This window comes from Canis aureus, chromosome 26, assembly GCF_053574225.1.
Source record: "Canis aureus isolate CA01 chromosome 26, VMU_Caureus_v.1.0, whole genome shotgun sequence".
NCBI classification, from domain to species: Eukaryota; Metazoa; Chordata; class Mammalia; order Carnivora; family Canidae; genus Canis; species Canis aureus.
Genome location: NC_135636.1, coordinates 29420375 through 29441735, shown reverse-complemented (window position 1 = coordinate 29441735; position 21361 = coordinate 29420375). Strand labels below are relative to the sequence as shown.

The window sequence follows — 21361 nt, the reverse complement described above, 5'->3', positions numbered from 1 at the left end:
TTTATTCTGTAAGAAAAGCCATAAAGGCCACTGGATTAAAGGCCCGCTCCCTCACCTCAAAACTTTTTACCTACTAAATCCCAAGCCATGAAGGAATGGAAATGATGTTTGCCAGAGTGGCCACCTTGACAATCAGTGCCTACTGCTTGTCATATCATAAATGGAAGGGAATGAGAAGGTATTCCTTACTTTCATAAGCTTAAAATCCTTAATTAGAAAGATCCAAACCACCCATTATCTAAGACCAATCTTGGGAGACAATGATCAAAGAAAGCAAGAAAACGCAGTGTAGAAAAACACCAAAGGGAAAAAAAAAAAAAAAAAAAACACCAAAGGAATGCAAAAAGAAATAAGTGGGGTAAATCATGACATATTTCCTAGAAATAGTGGATTTTGAGCCAAGTTTGAGATAAGAGGCTAAGTGTTCATGGGAGGGAAAGAAGGGAATTTTGGAAAGGATAGAAGTCATATTTGGCTATCAGTCTTGAATCTCTCTGCCTAACAATGCCCTTGGACATGTGTGATATATGTGAGTATTAGTATCATTGCACAGTAATAAGTCTTTGCAGTATGTTTTTTCATCTTTCATCTCAGTTAGTCCTCACGGCAATTTTTTGAGATAGGCAGAACAAGATTTTCTATCCCATTTGAAAGGTCAGGAAACTGAGGCTCAGAATGGTGTCATAACTTGCCAAAGATCACAAAGCAATGGTTAGGACCTCTGACTGCAGATCCTCAGGTTAGGCTTTTTTGTTTTTGTTTTTAAATATATCTGATCAAGAGATTGATCTTTTCAAAATGTAACTCTGATAGGTCATATTTCTAATTGAAATTCTTTATTGGCGCCTTAGCACTTGTCAAACTGCGATTTTATATCTCTGTGTATGAAACACAAATTCCTGATCCTCCCCCAAATGTTTCTCCCAGTCTTCTTTCTTCTTCAACTAATGAAATTCCATTTTTCCTGTTGTTCAGACAAAAAATCTTTGAAATATTTTTTTAAAGATTTATTTATTTATTTGAGAGAGACAGAGCATGTGCATGTCAGAAGGAGAGAATCTCAAGTAGACTCCCCACTGAGCCAAGAGCCTGATGTGGGGCTCCATCCCATGATATGTGAGATCACAACCTGAGCCAAAACCAAGACTTGGAGGCTTAACCCACTGAGCCACCGAACTGCCCTAAAAACCCTTTAAGATATTCTTGACTCCGCTCCCTCCTATCCCACATCAAGTTCATCAGCAAATCCTATTGGCTCTGCCTTCAAAATATTCCAAAATCTGACCATTTTTCATGACCTCAACCTTCATCTCCATTTTCATATTTTGCCTGAACTGTCAGTGCCTTATTGTCCCTTTGCCTTTGCCTGATGCCCCTAACACACTGTTCTCAAGGTAGTATGCAGATTACATCTAGTAGATATTCAGTATAAAACTGTTTGGTGAGTGGATAAATGAACACATCTCAGCTAAGGAAAGGATGTTATTTCTTTGAGGTTTGCCCTTTAATGTCTTTAGCCCTTATAAATTATAAATTGTAGTCAACATTTCTAAAGCTATCCCTAAATTCTCAAAATAAACTGGCTAGACAAGTGGCAAATTGAATCCTGATTTGTCACTTGTGGCAAAAACACAAAGGCTGTGTACATAAGCATAGTGTCTACAACAGAGAATGTAAGTGTTCTGTCCAGAACAAGTTACAACTGCTACATGACTATCTAAGTCACTTCCACCCTCTAAGCCTCAACTTCCTCATCTGTTAAGTATTGTTGTAAACCATACCCAGGTTCAAAAAAACAAGGGAACAAATACAGTATAAAGGAAATATAGTTTATTATTATTATAATAAATAGAAAAGTCTTAGGTATTATAGGAGATTGTAAGTTGGTTAGTAGAATATGGCTGTCAATGGGACTAATATAATCTTAGATATGTAAAGTTAAAACAAAGAATAGTAACAGTTCCCTGTCCAAGGCAGACCATAGCTAGATATTGACCAACTAGAGTATGTCCAGAGGAGACTGACTGACATGATGATAAAGGAATTGTCCAGGAAACCATATAATATATGGAATCTGGGAATGTGGACTCACTATTACCTCATCCACAAAATAAGGACACTAGACCAGATCAGGGTTTTTCAAACAGAGCTTTACAAATCCCTAGATGTTCTACATATATACCTTACAAGGATCTCAGTGACAAGGTGAAGGAGCCAAAAGAATGTGGTTCTGGTCCTCTCATTCATGTTTGAACCAGGTCAGCTCTACTCTTGCCTATTTTAGGTATAGGGCTCTTGGTAATAATGATAAAAATAGCTAACACCGTTTGCCAAGCACTAAACCCTTTACATAGATTATTCCAATTATTCTTCATAACAATCTATGTCATAGGAACCATATTATTCCCATTTTACAGATAGGAAAACAGGTTTAAAGAGGTGAGGCAGGGTGCTTGTGTGGTTCAGTCAGTTGGGTGGCTGCTTTGGGCTCAGGTCATGATCCCAGGGTCCTGGGACAGAGATCCGTGTTGGGCTCCCTGCTCAGTGAAGAGCTGCTTCCCTCTTCCTCTACCCCTCCCCATGCTCATGCTCTCTCTCTCTCTCTCTCAAATAAATAAATAAAATCTTTAAAAAATAAAGAGGGAGGCAACTTGCCCAAATAATAAGTATTAGAGTAGGGATTGAAATCCAAGCAGAGTCCAGAGCCTACTCTTGTTAATCACTATACATATAATTTTTATTTGAACGAAAAGAATCTAATGCCTTAAAAATACTGAAAATTACTGAATTAGATGATCTTCAAGGAATCTTGTAGATTTAAATTTCTATAATTCCACACTCAGCCTAGTAAAGGGATATAATAACCAGCCTCAAATATCTGAGATGTTTTATGGAAAAAAATAGGATTATTCTATGTAGCTCCAGAAAATAGAACTAAAGCCAAAAGAAGAAGATAGAGTGGAGAGAAAGTTATAGGGAAAGAATATACATAAGAACTTTGTAGCAGAGCTGCCCAACAATGGGACAGATAGTGAGTGAACTCCATGGTCTTGGTAGTGTTCCACAATCAGAATGATCACATATGGGTACTGCTGGGGATGGAGATATTAGAGCTACAATTCCTGCTTTGTTTAGGAAGTGAACTAAATGACCTCAAAGGATTAGAACTGAGAGTCTCAAAAAAAAAAAAAAAAAAAAGAACTGAGAGTCTCAAAACTCTCATACAGAGGTTCAAGGTATCAGACACTGAGGATCATTATCAGTGCACAATTTCTCTCATACCAAATCCAAGAAGGAAGGCTATCCTCAGCTGCATGCCTTTTGTACTTATAGTTGTAAATGTGAGACTGCCCTAAAGCAAGAACCCAGGCTCCCACTAGACTACCTGCTACCTTCATGGGACAGGAAGCCACCACTGGGTTCCTCCCCTACCTCCAACCTTTCCCAGCTACCCTGTCACTGCAGTTCCCTTATATTTGTGACAGCAATTCTAAAGGTCAGTGCTAGAAGTAATTTATTCATCCCCTATGGATTTACAGCTGGGAAAAAGAAAGTTCAGAAAAGGGCATTATCTAAAGCCATTCTCATCATTTACTAAACACACCGGTATAAGAAGACCTAGACACAAACTCATGAAGTTGACAGGAGCTCAGTACACTCAATCAGGCTTCAAGACAGTCTCCATTTATTATATACTTATTATTACACATGTTAGCATATACGAAAATAATATATTAATTTGTAACATGTGATTTATTATACATTTATAATTCATATCCCTACTTCTAAAAAGTGACTAATGACTTGGACAATACAGCCTACTTGTCTCATTTTCACCACCTTAGGGAAGAATTCTTTAAGGTATCAAGGGTCATGAAACTCAGGAACAGGGGAGAGAAACAGATTAGAGAGCCACATTAAATGTGAAATCCTCCAGCTCTCCTCCACAATCAGTCCACCAGATTCAAATGGAGAAAGACTGTTCCTATCAACAGTTATTTCCCCATATGCCTCTATTAGCATAAAGCTTAGGCTACCAGCACTAGTACTGCCCCAGACAAGGGAGCAGACTCTCTACCTTAGCCCTTTAAACCTTCTAAAATCCCGCCTTTATTTCACCATTTCAAGAGAAGCCCAGCCCACCTACTGAGTCATCATAAAGTCCCTATAGGTTGAATTAGAACTTCTAAAAACCACTTCCTCTTCAGAGATAATCATAGACTCCTCAACTATTAGAGCCAGAAGGACCTTGCAGAGTATCTAGTTAATCCTCCACCAGTCACAAAAAGGGAAGGCCCAGAGAAGGGAAGAGATGGTCTGAGGCCATCTTCTTTTTCAAATGAGTGTTTTTCCATACCATGTATATTTTAATCAGTAAATATAGTATTGTGAAACCAGTGAAGACACGGATGGAGGACAAAAAAGTCCTTCCCTTCCCTTCCCATATCACTAAAAGGAACTCCAGGACATGGACCTAGGTAATTAGTAGAGTCCTTGGCTATGAATGCTAGGACAGTACAATGTAGGTCTGGCTTTCCATATCACCTTGACAATCTTTGCCCTATCAGAACATAGGCTTGTCTCACCTTTCCCTCTTCTCAAATATATATACACATACCTCACAGGTATCTGGAGAATTCTAAATATCACACTCTGGAATTCATACATGGGAGCAAACGGGATTCTGAAAGCAGAGTTTCTGTCCAAAGGTCACCCTAAAGTCATCTGCCTCTCTGGTTTCTAAGGATGGATTAATTACAGCCAGAGCCTATAGAGAGATGACAATGATTCAGCTGAGGATAAAGGGTGAGATGGCACAGAGATGAGGATAGCCAGGTGTAACCAAAAACAAACGGTGGAAGGAATGGACTGTAGTGTCTCTTTAACTACCCAGTCCCTACTCCTTGCACTACCCCTAACATCCTTCACTGATCCTTCATCCTTCACTTATCTCTCCCTGAATGTCTATTCCAGTAACTTTGTCACTGATCACTTTCTCACACATGTATACTAATGTATACTGTTAGCCCCTACTAACACCTCTACGGCCACACTAGGAGGAAGAAAGTACAAGAGAGGTTGAAACCAGTTTTGTTTGGAGGGCAAATTTAGCCTTTGGATCAGATGAGCATGTACCTTTGAAAAAGGTAAAGCGTTATATAGACTAAAGGGACTGTTGACTCTTCTCTCTCAACTTTCTGTCTCTCCACCATCTATCTATACATGCAGTTACCTATGTTGGTTTTCTTTCCTCCAAACCACTTTAAAATTTCATTTTTCTGTTCCATTCCCACTACCAGCATCCCAATTCAGGCACTTCTGAATAACAAACTCCCAGCAATCTGGCTTTACATTTCCATTTCCATATGTATCCACATTAATCTTCTTAAACCCAGTTATGACCACATCATTCCCCTGCACTTAATCCTTCCATAGGTCTCAAAAAAATAGTCAAAATCTTCCATTCCTGGACCTCATCCACTGTTGAAGACAATCTTGATTCCTCTTTGTCTCATTCTCCAGACCCAATCCAAGCTAGCAAATTCCATGGGCTCTTCACTCAAAATAGATCCAGATTTTGACTACTTCTAACTACTTCAAAATACTACTATGGTATAAATCACCAACATTTCTCATTTAATTTCTACAATAGCCTCCTAATTGTCCTCCCTGCTTCTACTCTTGCCTTCTGTCTATTCTCAACACAAATGACAGAAAGATTCTAAATATACATCAAATGGTCATCACTTTTGTGCTCAGGATTGTCCAGGGGTTCCCTATTTCACTATAAATAAAACCCAAAAGTCTATATTGACTATCAAGGTCCTACATAATCTAGTGACCGGTCGACCCCATTCCCAATACTCTTTCTCTAGTTCACACTGCTTCAGCTACACTAATTTCCCAGCTAGTCTTCAACCAAGCAGCAGCACACTCGTACCTCAGGGCTTTTACACTTGCTCTTCCATTACTTGGAATATTTCTCCTTCCCAACCCAACTATCTGCATGATATACTCCATTTCCTTCCTAAATGTCTGCTCAAATGTCACTTTATTAGACAGTTCTTCCCTTATCAATCCCTATTCTTTGTTGTCATTCCCTTTTCCTTAATGCCACTCTGTAGTTTTCTATAGCACTTATTACTACCTGTCATATATTTATTGGCTTGTTTATTGTCTGTCTCCTCAAGCTGAAATATAACCTCCATGAAGACATAGATATTGTTCAGAATAGTTCCTGATATGTAGTGAGTTCATAGTAAGTATTTATTGAATGAATTATTCCCTATATGTACTCTTTACTCCAGAAAAATTTGGTCTTCTTACTGTCCCAACATAATAGTAATGATGGCTAATATTTTTTTAGTGCTTTCAATGTGCCGGGAATTGGAAAACATCAGTTTGTTACACTATTCAATCAATAACTCCATGAGATGGAAACTTTTATCCACATGTCATAGTTGAGTACAAAATCATAAGCTATTTAGTGTCAGAAACAGGACTCAGATTAGGTTGACACCAAAACTTATTCTTCTAATTTTTATCATAATGCCTCCCTACATGCTTTATCCCTTCTGTAAACTATTTGTGTAAGTGGCTCTTTGCAATTTGGCCCATAATTGCTTTCCAGCTGATTTATATAGGCCTATTTGGTCTTCCAAACAGAATGTCAATTCTATGAGACCAAGATCTGGGCCATTGAAACATGGTAACACATTTTATCTTATATTTGTAAGCAAATTAACCTAATGTTAATTCAAATTAATTTGACTAATATGACAAATTTCTCTTTTCAACTGTCACAGCCTATTGTTGGATAACTAGAATAATGAAGCAGGATCATATGGTGAAAAGAACAGCTGACTAGGAGTGAGGATATCTGGAGATTAGTCTCAGCTCTGTCTCCAAGGAGGTATACAACCCTTAAGTAAATCATTTAGCCTCACTTTAATCTATCCATCTGTAAAGAGAACTGGCCTAGATGGAGTCTAAATGGTCACTTCAAGTTCTAAAAATACTATTATTCCATGAACACCTACAATGTCAATGTCAAGCCAAAAGTAAAAGGCCAAATTCTTCTTTAATAATGGTTCTATTTTGGTTCTAAGAGCACTATTTTATCTGTGCATTATTTCAGAACATGCCACAAAACAAGCAATGAGCTATATGTGGTTTGCTAATGCCACTAGAACTATATAAATGACATAGTTTAGGTTGAAAGGAATGTAATACTGCAGCACCATAAGAAGTATGTCAATTGGAGCAAATCACGGAAAAGATGTCACTTTAAAAAGCATTAACAGGGTGCCTGTGTGGCTCAGTCAGTTAAGCAGCCAACTTCTGATTTCAGATCAAGTCATGATCTCAGCGTCCTGGGATCAAGCCCCATGTTGGGCTCCACACTTAGCCTACTTCAGGACTCTCTCTCTCCCTCTGCCCCTCCCTCTGCTGCTCACACACAGGAATACACTCTCTCTCTCAAATAAATAAGTCTTAAAAAAAAAAAAAAAAGCATTAATAAAAATTAGAACAGGAAGAAGGTAGACTCCAAAACAAAAGACTGTAGAGGAAAAAGAAGACTTCATAGAATAAATGATATGATAGAGAGTTTGAAAAATATTGAGTACAACATAAAGGCAAATAAAATGGTTGGCAATTTTTAACTTCAGAGAAAACAAAAACCTATGCATAAAAAGAAATGCAATCATAATATATTACTCTTCTGTAAACATTTATTTTAAATTAACTTAAAAACAGAGCTAGGTAGATGAGAGAAAGAAGTTGGAGAAATACATAAGAACCAAATTCTCATCAATCATACTAGGAAGTCATACTTTTTAAAGTATGCAATATAAGCATATTATTTTAAAATATAGAGAAAAAAGGGAAAGAACCATAAATCTGGCCTATTTGCACTTTTTTATAACAAATGTGACTTTTTTGTAGCTTGGTTTTACTTTATTATCAACATAAAATAATTGAATAATAATGGCCTATGTAGTACTTGTCTCCCATTCCCTTACCTCTATTTCCATAATACCTAATATATGACTGACCATCCAATAATTTAAAAAGTTCTTGTTGGTTGAGTGGCCAATGTAAAAATGGGGTGAAGATGTCTTGTAGAGTTACAGAATTTTGCACTAGAAAAAAAATTTAGAAATTATATAATCCAGTGCTTCCTTAATTGGTATTCCATGGAATTCTGCTTCTTGTAATGTTAATAGCACACTGCAAAAAGTGTTTGGAGCTCAAATAAATTTGAGTAATCTGATGTATAAAAAAATTAATCAGGTGCCTTCACTGTAGGAATTCTTAGGAGGCTTTACTGTTAATATACACTGGGAATCCCACAAGGGCAATGTATTATGTAGTGTTTCTTGGACTTGTTTCATGAATGAAGCCCCTGCTAATATCTATAGTAAGGAATGGTTTCTGGAGCACTCTTTAGAAAACACTGATCTAGTCTACTACCCTCATTTTACAAATGGGGAAAGAGAGTCTCTCTAGATTTGTTCAGGTCTGGATAGCAGAGAAATTAGAAGGAAAGGCTTCAGGATTCTGCAGCTATCTCCAGTGCTTGAACAACTCTAGCCTATGTTTCCTCAGCCTTTCATCACGTACCTGAATTACTTCAAACTAGGAAACAATGTCAGACACAAGTATCTCCTTTATAGATCTTTAAAGATTTTTCTGATCCCTAAGGAACTTAGGAAGTGAACCCAAGTGTTAGCTGGAGCTCAAGCCATAAAGTCCCAGGAAAAGAGCTAAAGAAAGTTTCAACAAACATAAAAGGCTAAGTTTCAGTGGCAAAGTAACCCCAAATTGAGCAATGGCAATATGAATAGACCACTCACATTTGTAGTGTATTCCAATAAGTATATAAATGCTTTTATAACATCATCTGATTCTCATAACAATCTAATGAAAAAAGACAAGGATGGAATTATCATCCCCATAATGGAAGAGGAAATGGACTCTCAGAGAGTTAAATGCCTTGCCTGTGTTATACAGCAAGCAAATGGGCTCACATTAGGGCTCATAACAATCTATCATACAAATTGGACAAATTTTGATTGGTACCAGTAAAACATCCAAGCTGGGCAGCCCAGGTGGCCCAGCAGTTTAGCACCACCTTCAGCCCGGGGCCTGATCCTGGGGTCCCAGGATCAAGTTCCATGTTAGGCTCCCTGCATGGAGCCTGCTTCTCCCTCTGCCTGTGTGTGTGTGTGTGTGTGTGTGTGTGTGTCTCATGAATGAATAAATAAAATCTTAAAAAAAAACAAACATCCAAGCTGTTCCTACTGGCTCACTTAAAAAGAAACAGATCAGAGGCACCTGTGTGGCTCAGTTGTTGAGCGTCAGCCTTTGGCTCGAGTTGTGGTCCCAGGGTCCTGGGATCGAGTCCCGCATCAGACTCCCAGAACTCCAGAACCAGGGAGCCTGGTTCTCTCTCCGCCTATGTACTCTGCCTCTCTTTCTGTGTCTCTTATGAATAAATAAATAAATAATCTTTAAAAAAGAAAAAAAGAGGGACTCCTAGGTGGCTCAGTGGCTGAGCATCTGCCTTTGGCTCAGGTGTGATCCTGGAGTCCTGGGATCAAGTCCTGCATCAGGTTCCCCATGGGGAGCCTGCTTCTCCCTCTGCTTATGTCTCTGCCTTTCTGTGTCTCTCATGAATAAATAAATAAATAAATAATCTTTAAAGAAAGAAAAAAGAAACAGATCAGTTCTCAAAGTGCTCATGGGTGGTGGCAGAAACAACACCCCGATTACTGGAACTTTAAGGTCCTATTTGGGTTCAGTATAGTAATACCACCTAGAAGTTATGTTGCTGGAAGGAGGAGGTCTTAAAAAGTTCTCACTGTAAGGGGGCACCTGGGTGGCTGGGTAGGTTAAGCGACTGACTCTTGATACCAGCTATCGGTTCCAGGGTGGTGCATTCAAGCCCTACATTAGATTCTGCTAGTGTAGAGCCCATTTAAAAAAAAAAAAAGTTGGGCAGCCTGGGTGGCTCAGCAGTTTGGCGCCGCCTTCAGCCCAGGGCCTTATCCTGGAGACCAGGGATCGAGTCCCATATTGGGCTCCCTGCATGGAGCCTGCTTCTCCCTCTACCTGTGTCTCTGCCTCTCTCTCTCTCTCTCTCTCTCTCTCATGAATAAATAAATAAATTCTTTAAAAAAAAAAAGTTGGGGGGATCCCTGGGTGGCGCAGCGGTTTGGCGCCTGCCTTTGGCCCAGGGCGCGATCCTGGAGACCCGGGATCGAATCCCACATCGGGCTCCCGGTGCATGGAGCCTGCTTCTCCCTCTGACTGTGTCTCTGCCTCTCTCTCTCTCTCTGTGACTATCATAAATAAATAAAAATTAAAAAAAAAAAAGTTGGGGCATCTGAGTGGCACAGTCAGTTAAGTGTCTGACTCTTGGTTTCAGCTCAGGGCACGATCTCAAGGTTGTGAGATCAAGCCCTGCATCAGACTTTGTGCTCAGCATAGAGACTGCTTAAGTTTCTCCCTCTCTCTCTCTGCCCCTCCCCCACCATGCTCATGGCTCACTCCCTCTCTAATAAATAAGTAAATCTTAAAAAAAAAAAAAAGTTCAGGGGTGCCTGGGTGGCTCAGTCGGTTAAGCCCGTGGGTCCTGGGATCAAGTTCCACATTGGGCTCCCTGCTGAGCAGGGAGCCTTTTTCTTGTCCCTCTGCCCCATACTCATGCTTGCTCACTCTCTCTCTCTAGTGCTCTTTCTCTCTCAAATAAGTAAAATCTTAAAAAAAAAAAAAAGTTCCCCCTGGGGAGGCACCATGATGTAGAGTTACCAGCAAGGAGTCAAACAGATTAGATTTGGGTTTGAACCCTGGCTCTACTACTTACTTACCCTCTTTATTCACTATTGTAACCCTCTGTGCTTCACTTCTTCACCTATATTACAAAGCTGCTGAAAGCTAATGTAAAGAATTAGAAGGATAGCATAGTGTCACAGTTATGAGTGTAAATTCTTTAATTCTACTACCTGGGTTTGAATCTCAGCCCTACTTCTTATTAGCTATATGACTTTGGATAAGTCACTTAACACTTAGAATTTATTTTCACCTATGTAAAATGAGGAAAACAGTGCATTCTTGGTTGTTGTTAAGAATCAAATAAGGTATTTGTTAAGCATTTGAGCACAGTGTCTAACACTATAGGGGAATGTCGTTGAAAAGATATGACCACTGATTTACCTGACAGACCCATGAGTTGGACCTGTAGGAGGCTTCTTACTCCCTTCCATGTCCTTGGAAGGTGCGTTCTACTTGCTTTTCCTGTTCCCAGAGGCTATTTCAAGGACAAAGCTTTGCAACATGGTGATGTGGTGTTGAAAACACCTGCACAGTACTGAGCCCACTTAGGACCTCTTTACAGACTTTTAAGATTTGGAGGGCAAGTGCAGCAATCCATTCATCTTACTGCTGCCCCAAAACAAGCCTTGTATATAAGTTTTCTTTGCTTATTAAAACTGCCACCTACCAACCTGGAGTGGCCTGCCTCTTTCTTCAGTCTCTCTCTGCCCTCTGTTTATGGGAGCTGGTTTCAAATTACACCTGGGAAACTCCAGAAAGAACTGTGAACTAAGAGGTACTACATAGCTCACTCACAGACAATGATGACGACAGTGGTCCTGGTAGGGAAAAACTCAATATCCATTTCCTCCCAAAGCAAAATGAGAAAGAATGCTACTCAGTCCTGTTTGCTTCCATTTACCCTCTCCCCTCTTTTCTCTCCAACTACAAGCCAAGAATACTAGACTAGAAATCAGGACACTTGGTTCTGAATGTTGGTTCAGTCACATACTAGTTGTGTGATTTTACGGAAGTCACTTAACTCACTTGAGGTATTTTTCCTCATCTGAAATTAACAATACCTTACTTACTCTTCCAGGTTGTTGCAAGCATCAAATAAGTTAATAGATTTTAAAGTACTTTGTGAACTGTGAAACACTATATAAATGTGAAGGGTGACTTTATCTGTCAGACTTCAAGATAGATGTTTTTACCAGTAAAAAGCAACTTTATCTCCAAGTTTTTTCTCGTGGACAATTCGATCTAGTACGTTGTAGCAGATATTAGTAGTTGCTCCTTTCATCCACTCAATGAAGACTTTTCCTTTAGTCACATCAAAATTGTACTGGAGGAATGGGCCAGGACACGAGGTCTTCCAGTAAAATTCCTTGGCAATGTCTCCCCAAAACTCTGCAACAGAAAGGAAAGCCCAGAAATCACTAAGATTCTCAGACATATTTATCCTCAGATGGCTTACTAGTCTATGACAGGAATAAGTCACAACTTCTCTGCCCTCCACTGTAGGACTTACCACCTAGATCTCTCCTCTATCATCTAATCTTATCACCTACTACTTTCCTAACCTACCTTCTATTCCCATGAGCTAAATCTTGACTCAAATTTCTTCCTTCCCTCCTCAAAACTGCCATTCCATTTTTCATCATCTTTTAAAAAATATTTTATTTATTTATTTGACAGAGCGAGAACACAAGCAGTTGAAGTGGCAGGCAGAAGGAGAGGGAGAAGCAGGTTCCCTGCTAAGCAAGAGGCCCAATGTGGGGCTCAATCCCAGGACCCTGGGATCATGACCCAAGCTAAAGACAGCCACTTAACTGAGCCACTGAGGTGCCCCCCATTTTTCATCATCTATTCAAATCATAGCCACCCAGTGCTATCATTGTGATAGCACTTAGTATATTGCTAGTATATCACTAGCTATACTAGCAAGTAGCTAGTATCACTAGCTACTGTGATAGTAGCTTAGTATATTGTAGTCAATCAGTAAATTTTTTTAACAAATTAGTAAGTGAAAGGAAGAAATTCTTTACCCACAGAGTCTTCCAACATATGTAATATCTTTCTCTTAATTTGTTCATTCACTCCCGGCAATTATTTAATGAATATCTCTTTCTCCTACTACCTCTTGCCCAAGTGTCACTTGCTATGTGCCAAATGTTGCTTTAAGCTTTTTATATGTATTATCTCATTTAGTCTTGACCACAACCAGAAAAGGTAGGCTTCATTTTCATCCTCATTTCATTGATTTAAAAGTCAAGAGAAATTAAATAATTTGCCCTAAGTTAAACAGTTACAAAGTCAAGATGTGAACTGCCCTGAGGATGATAATTTTGCTAAAATCTAAAAGACAAATAAGAATTTTTCTTCATTTCCTCACCAGGAACAGAGTCCCATCAGATAGAAAGGAACCACGGGTATGTGTTAAAAGAAACTCCTTGAGGCTGAAGTACTAAAAGTAAGAGAAAGAATAGCAGGAATTGATGCACAAACTGGGCAGATCATGCAATCCTTCTGGGCATGATAAGGAATTTGATATTTATCCTAAGAGGAATGGAAAGCCATTGTAGGATTTCAAGGAGAGGGCCATGATCAGATTAATAATCTTAAAATATTCCCCTGGCTGTTCTGGAGACAATGTATTCAACAGGTAAAACATGTAATTGCAGAGTACTTAGGATATTGTCAGTACAAAATCAGGAGCTAGAAGGGAAGGAGAGACACACTTAGAATCATAAGAATGAAAGGAACTTTAGAGACTATCACCCCTTCATTTCACCAATAACAAACCAAATTCATAGAGGCAAGTAAAGTGACTTGCTCAAGGTTACGTGATTCAGTTTATACAATCTACTTGGAAAGATAAGACTAACACATGAAATACTTTAGAACATGCAAGACAGGATATAGTTGAAACCTAAATCACATGGTGTACAACTTGCAAACAATTTAGGGAATCCAAATTAAATCAATCCTAAGGTGCCATTATATACCTATAAAACTAGCAAAGATTTAAAAAAAAGATTAAAAAAAAAAGAGTGGTGGGGCAGCCCCGGTGGCTTAGCGGTTTAGCGCCACCTTTGGCCCAGGGTGAAGGGTGATCCTGGAGACCCAGGACCGAGTCCCACGTCAGGCTCCCTGCATGGAGCCTACTTCTCCCTCTGCCTCTCTTTCTCTCTCTCTCTCTGTCTCTAATAAATAAATAAGATCTTAAAAAAAAGAGTGGCTCTGTAAAAGAGATACTCTTATATGATAATGGCATTGTAAGAAATTGTCATAATCTTACTGGATACCAGAGCAATGACTAATGAGAGCCATAAAACTTTTTATATCCTTTCATCTGCTAACTTAATTTTGGGGAACACACTACAAAAAAATGTCAAAGGAAAAATAAAGTGATTGCTAAAGAGATGTTTATAGTAACACTATAACATTGAAATTGGAAACAACCCAGGAGCCCAACAATTAAAAAAAAAAAACTGATAAAAACTAGTAATACTACTAGTAGTATCACTGAATACTAAATGGCCACTAAAGAGAGAGAAAATGGGAGGTGGCATTTTAGTGAATACCATTCCTGTACCAGTCATGGAGCTAATCTCATTGAATCTTTTTTTCGAAGAGATTTTATTTTTAAATAATCTCTACATCCAAGGTGTCTCACACTCAAAACCCTGAGATCAAGAGTTGCATGCTCTACTGAGCGAGCCAGTCCAACGCCCCTCATTAAATCTTTTTTTTTAATATTAAAACACTCATAATTGAAGAATTTTTATTTCATGTACTATGAGTTAGCATGAAGGTAGGTATCTTGGATATCTGTCAGTAAGGTAGGTATCTTGGATGACCCATTCAAAGTTTGCCTAATCCAATTTAATTAAGTCTGTATCCCTCACATATAAACAGAAACACTGGCAGCCCATATTAAGGCTGTATTTCCCAATTAGACCACGCTGGTTTGAGCATAGGTGGCAAGAAGAACCCTGGCCAAACCTCCTAAGATGGCTCCAGGAGAGCTGCTGGTGACCCATCTTGCTCTCTCAGATGCAATGAAGCAAAAGGCCTCAATGAATCTTTATATGGCCCTATGAAGTACACATTAATTATCCTACTCTTATGAGAAAACCAAAGAAAACCAAAGCTCAGGAAACATAGGAAACTCTCCCAAGGACCACATAGCTAGAAACCAGTATACACAATCAGGTCGGTTGTTACAACTACATCAAGTACATGTATATACTCAAAAACATTTTTAAGTGATAATAGTAGGCATAGATTAGGTAAAACTATTTATGAACCACATTTATGTGTATCAATAAGAATGAAGAAAACTGAGTATTATGAGCATTTAGTTTTGTTTTGGGGGGTTTTGTTTTGTTTTGGTGGAGGTGTTGAAATCTGGAGGTTTTGCTGACACATATTCTAACTACAGAAGAAGTTCAGAAGATTAAAAGATGAGCATGGACTGAATGATCAGGGAGTTGTGTAGAATTGGTGGAATTTGACTAGGTAGAGAGGAGCAGAAAGAAATAGGCAAAGGCAAGGAGATAGGAAAAAAACCTTTGTGTATCCAGTATATCAATGAGAATGACTTGTCTAGAATAAAAGGTGTGGTAGGGAATAGCAAGAGGTAAGAATAGAGAAGTGAGGTAAAGCTAATTATCCAGACCTTGAAAGAAAGGTAGAATTTTAATCTGAAATTGGAGGAACCATGGAACTTGAAAGTTTTTGAAGTGACATATGAAAGTAGTATTTCCAGAATATCAATCTAATAGTTTTTATTTTAGATAACTCTAAAGAGAGATTGAAGGTGGATGAGCCCAGGGGACAGGAGAACCAATTAGGAGGCTGCTTCCTTGAATTAAAAGGTTCTGCGGGAAAGGAAGAAAAGGTAATCAGAGACATTTTGAAAGAGTATTTAACAGAATTTTGTGAAATTCTGTCTGTTCAGACTGTGGGGTCAGGGAAAATGAAGAGTATAGCTATCAGGAGTATAGATTCTGTAGTCCAGACTACCTTAGTTCAAATCCCAGATCCACTGCTATGTAGCTTTGTGACCTTGTGCAAGTTAACCTCCCAATGCTTGTTTTCTTCTTTATATAATGGGGATATCAGTCTCTACATCAAATCAAACAGGATGTGTGCTGAGTATGCAGTAAATAATCTTAAATGAGATATGTAGATAGAAAAGAATCTATCTATGGTTGATAGATCTTTTTAGAGGAGAAGATGATGAAAGAGATTTAGTTTGGGATACTGCCATTGACAGGGATTAGAAAATTAAGATGAAAGCAGATTTGGGAGAGAAAATTGGTAAATCCCAGTCACAGTCATGTTAAATATGGTCTAACATCAAGGTGTGTGAATAAAATGGTCTACAGACCTATGAAATTTGGGATCAACGCATAAGTGGGATCCTGGGCACAGGGGTAAATATATAGAAGTTATTATTATAGAAATAGACATAAAACAAATGAACTCATGATGGGGAAAAAATATAGAGAAGGAAGAGAAGTGAAAACAGGTCTGAGGATTCAAACTTGGACACTGCCTGTAACAGTCAACCACTCTACGCTTGATTCAATCCTGTCTTGCATTACTCAGTAATTGTTTTGTCCACGTTGTTCTTATTGTTATCACACTAACCACCATTTATTGAATGCCTACTGTGCATCAGGCACTCAATAACGTAACACTCATCACCTGCTTTAGACCTCAAACAAACCTAGAGGCAAGTATTATCTGCATCTTGCAGACAAGAAAAGGAATCACAGGTTTAAAACTCTGCTTAAGACCACACAGTGAATGAGCGGTAGACACAGGATCTAAATCTAGATTTTTCTGGGTTTGATTCATTGCCCACGCTCATCCCACTATCAAACACAGTGCTGCCTCCCAACTCCTTGACCCCTTACCCGGACTGAGGGCAAGAGCAAAGAATTTTCCTCACACATTCTTAAAGACAGAGGCCTATCTCAAAATTTCTGAGTTATGAAAATCCCAGCCTAACTTCTTTTTTTTAAACGTGGCATTTTAGTGACTTGTTCAGTCTTACGTTGCGTAATTTTCACTGGGATTTATGAAACATGAAAAACAGATCTGGGACTCCGTTACTAATTTAGGGGACCCCAGGATGGGAACCAGACCGGCTACTGACCCTCAACAGTTGAGACTAAGTCACACGGTAAAAGGTGTGAGGAGGCAACAGTTGAATTGGCGTGCAAGTGAGCAAAGAAAGTTGTGTGGCTCTTCTTCCCTCAAGGCGCCCCTTCACCTCTGAGAACCCATCCTCTCATGTTTGGAACTCTCCTTTTCTCGTGGAACTTTCGCTCTCCTCAAGGAAGCCCCATCTCCTCACGAAATTTCCAAGTTGCCAAGGAACTCAACTCCTAGAGAACCCTCAGCTCCTCACAGAACCTTCCTCCTCCCCACAGAAGCCCGGAGTCCTCCCGGAACTCCTTTTCTATCTCCTCCAAGAACCTCATCTCTTCACGGAGTTGGGAAATCCCAACTCCGCCAAGGAACCCCTATCTCTTTTTTTTTTTTTTTTTTTTTTAAGGAACCCCTATCTCCACACGAAACCCTCGTTCCCCACGCACAGCGCCCATTTCCTCACTCGTCTGGAAACCCCACTTCTCCCCTCACTGACCCTGCCCAGGGCCGTCCGGGCCCCGCCTCACCTCGCGGCTGCTCCACCGAGCGCCGGTGCAGCTCGCGGTAGCGCTGCAGCGACGGGACGTGCGCGGAACGACTGACCTCGGGCGGCGGAGACCAACTCCGCACCCGGTTCCGGGTTCCAGCCTCCTCCCGCTCCCCGCTCCCGCTGCCGCTCCGGCTCCGCTCCTCCGGAAGCCCCATAGCGTCAAGCTCCAAGAGCTGTAAGAGCCTTCACCGTCGCTCCTAGCGCCTGGGCGAGGAAAACAGGCTGGCCGGGGGGCGGGGCCTTATGCGAGAAGGAGAGAGCAGGCGGGCGGGGGCGGGGCGGAGGCAGACCCGGCAGTGGACGGCTTGGAGGGGCGGGGCCACGCCCGATATGGGCGGGACCAGGGCTAGCAAATAGGGAGAAGTCGAATATTGCTTGAGGGCTAGGGGCGGGGCTGACTGCGGAAGGGGTGGAGCCGTAGAGTGAGCAGAAGGGGCGGAGCCGGGAGTGACAAGAGAGGTGGAATTTTGGAGTGACAGAGGAGGGGAAGGGCCAGGCGTGACAGTAGAGGAGGTGGGTCCTCTCGTCATGGAGTGACGGGGAGTGGCGAGGCTGGATGTGACAGGAGAGGAGGGTGGATCATGGAGTGACCGTGGTCGGGTGGGGTCTTGGAGTGACAGATGAGAAGTTGGGTTAGGGCGGGGCTCGAGCGGGAAAGAACTGGGCAACGGAGAGGAGTTGGATCAGGCCCATAATGGAGCCGCCCCGTGATCTGATTGCACAAGCCTGTCACCCCACCGAGTTGGAAAGCCAGGTGGAGTAGGGTCCTTTGTGGGTGACAGCCTTCCCCTCTGAGAACTATTCCCCAATTCTGAGTAAACCCTTCCCCTCTGTCCCCAGGAAAAACTCCTCCCACATTGCTGAGGGCACGGCCTGCGGACAGGATGCCCTCTCTGCTAACCTTGGGACCAGCTCAGATTTTCTCCCACCCCAGCCCAGATTTTTTTTTACTTCTTCATTCTCCCTGCCTCCGCAAATTTCCATCCAGAGGTAAATTACAAGACAAGTGAAGACTAGGAGGCCCTTCAGGTCGTTGCTAATGAACCCACCTCCTCATTGCACAAATGGTAAACTCAGGGAAAGGAAAAAACTTTTGCAACAGAGCAAACAACAACCAGGTTAGGGCCAAACCTAGGTTTCCTGACTCCCCTTATCAGGCTGAAGGTAATACTTGTAAAATATTAAAGTCTATGCAAAACAGAAAAAATTGCTCACACCCTTCTTTCCTTCCCAATCTCTTTACTTCAAGAAACCTCTCCCACCTGGCACAACTGGGTTCAATTACTTCTGGCTTCCCTCCATCCTTTCTACTCCAGAAAAGTGAGGCCAGGCAGCACCCTCCATCTTCCACTTACACTCACCACCAAGAAGGGCCCACCTCACCCATCAGTTGACAAAATAAGCTATCAAAACAGGAAAGCTCCTTAGATATCTAACTCCAAGAGTAATTCTGAGGGTCAAAGAAGGCAGACCTCACCTCCTGAAGCCTACACAGGGCTTGTTATCCCATCTGGCCCAGGCTTTCTTCCCACCTACTCCCTTGTTCTTTGCCCAGCTGACCACAAGTCTAACACAACCTAAACTGAGAAAAAAAACTCCCCATGGTCAGACCTACTATCTAGAACCTATCCAATTCTGAAAGGAAAGTCTCAGGGCTCCTACTCATAGAGTAGACATGGACCCCACTGAGGAGACAGATATTTCATCAAGAAGGCATTAACTGCACTGAAGGGGGACACACTTTACTGAAGGGACTCCTTTAAGGGAACACAGATCTTGCTGAGGGATGTCAGATCTCACTGAAGGGCTGTGTACCCTGCTAATAGGGCCTAAATGGCATTGAAAATCTCTGATTCTACTGAGGGGACATGGACTTCCTCTTAGGAGATACAGAAGATATAGACTTAACTAAAGAGACATAGACCCCACTAGAAGACTCAAATCCCACCAAGGGGCTTCTCACTACACTGAGGAAATGGACACCACTGAGGGAGCACTGACCTCACTTAGTGGAGAGAGGCGCTACAGGGTGAGGTCAGAGTTTACTGAAGCATAACAAGCCCTACAGACCTTCTGAGGAGAACCTCTCTGTAGGGAGAAAGGCACAGGCAATGGACACACAGTCCTACTATATAGACAGTCATTCTCCTTCCTTCCTTCCTCAGCCCTGAGCTCTGGTCAGCCCTCTCCTCTCTTCCCTCCCCAAACCCTTCTCCTAAATCCTAAAGCTGTTCTCAATACACTGCTGCCTCCTGCTGTCTACAGATGGCACTGCAACTGCTGGGCCTATTGTAGAATTTCACAGTTCCGCAGTTATTACCTGTGAGCCTAGATCCTGGGGATGGGGAAGGAGAGGATGTGTGCCCAGGAGCTTGGCCAGCCCCTTCCCTCTGCCTGTGGACTATGCAGCAATAGAAATTCGGGCAAGAGGCCTCACAAGAGAGGGAGCCCCGCCATCCTTAGAGATGGAGTAGTCATGTAAAGTATAATGTAGCTGGAATTCCTCAGGGTGGGAAGAGAATGGACTGGGTTGGACGAGATGAGAACTCATGAGATTAAGGAAATAATAATAACAATAATCATAATTATGGCATTTATTGAGTAGATGCCACATCTTATACTAAGCACTGTCTAACATGTTATTTAATCTTTGCAACTATCTGAGATAAATACTATTATTTTCTCCATTTTACAGATGAGGAAACTGATACTCAAGGAGATTAAATCTCTTGCCTAATACCTTTTTTTAAAGGATTTTATTTATTTATTCATGAGAGACACAGAGAGAGGGGCAGAGGCATAGGCGGAGGAAGATGCAGTCTCCATGCAGGGAGCCTGATGTGGGACTCCATTCCAGGACCCTGGGATCACGCCCTGAATCAAAGGCAGATGCTCGACCACTGAGCCACCCAGGGGCCCCAATATTATATCTTTTTGTTCACCATTGTATCCCCAGTCCTAGCATAGAGCCTGGCACATAATAAGTGCTTAATATAGCTTTATTGACTGCTCAAGTAGTCAAAGATGTTATTGCTACCTTTATTGTTTAATCTTAGCTAATTAAGATATTTTCCTTTCTAGTCTATTGGATTCATATGTTGAGATTGCTAAATTATGTCTTTGGTAAAAAACTAAGGCTAGCAACTTTGATAGATAGCTCCTAGAATGCCCCTCTGGTACAGTGAATGATCTTAGAGTTCAAAGAGAGAAATAACCACTGAATAAATCACTAAGCCCTGTTGGGGCCACATAATCATTTTTGAAGTAGCTTCCACTTTTAACTGATTTGAATTTTTGATAAGCAATTTTATTTGGAATTTTAAAGTTAATTTATCTATGAGTTTCTTGTAGAAAACTGATCTAAATGCATAGTGTTGTCAAATTTATTTTTCTGCATTCTGTTCATATATGTATGCATTTTCTACTTGGTTGAAATAATCTTGGTATAAAATAAAAAGGTTCTAAATCCATTTAATAAAAAATAAATAAAAATAAATCTCTTGCCTAATATCACAGTTTGTAAGTGGTAGCACAGGGAATAGAACGCAGACACCTAGACTACAGAGATACATTTCTCTCCCATTTATCACCCTCCCATACACACACACACACACTCCACCCCACTCCTGCCATACCACAACCACCATTATTTCTCTCTCCAAGTGTCCCTCCCTGGCCACACCAAACCTCTTAAAATGACGGTAAATATCCAGATTCCAGAGACCCCATCTCAGCCTATAAATCATGATCTCTAGAGAGAAATCTGGGGGTCTGCTTTTATTTATTTTTTGGGGGGGGTCTGCTTTTAAAGATCCTAACGCACAC

General features: G+C 40.8%; 1 protein-coding gene across 3 annotated transcripts in view; it reads right to left on the bottom strand.

Moving 5' to 3' along the window:
* Positions 1–17786, bottom strand: part of ACSS2 (acyl-CoA synthetase short chain family member 2) — a 44343-nt gene extending 26557 nt beyond the window's left edge. Inside the window, exons 1-2 of one of the 3 annotated variants that reach the window (XM_077872867.1) lie at positions 17514–17786; positions 12033–12228 (exon numbers count right to left, since the gene is read on the bottom strand). In XM_077872867.1, the coding sequence (XP_077728993.1) occupies positions 12033–12228; positions 17514–17691 (374 nt within the window). In that variant the 5' untranslated portion in view covers positions 17692–17786. Of the gene's footprint in view, positions 1–12032; positions 12229–16990; positions 17010–17513 lie in introns of those variants that run through there. The other 2 variants (XM_077872868.1, XM_077872869.1) reach the window with 2 other exon arrangements.
* Positions 17787–21361: the final 3575 nt, after the last annotated feature.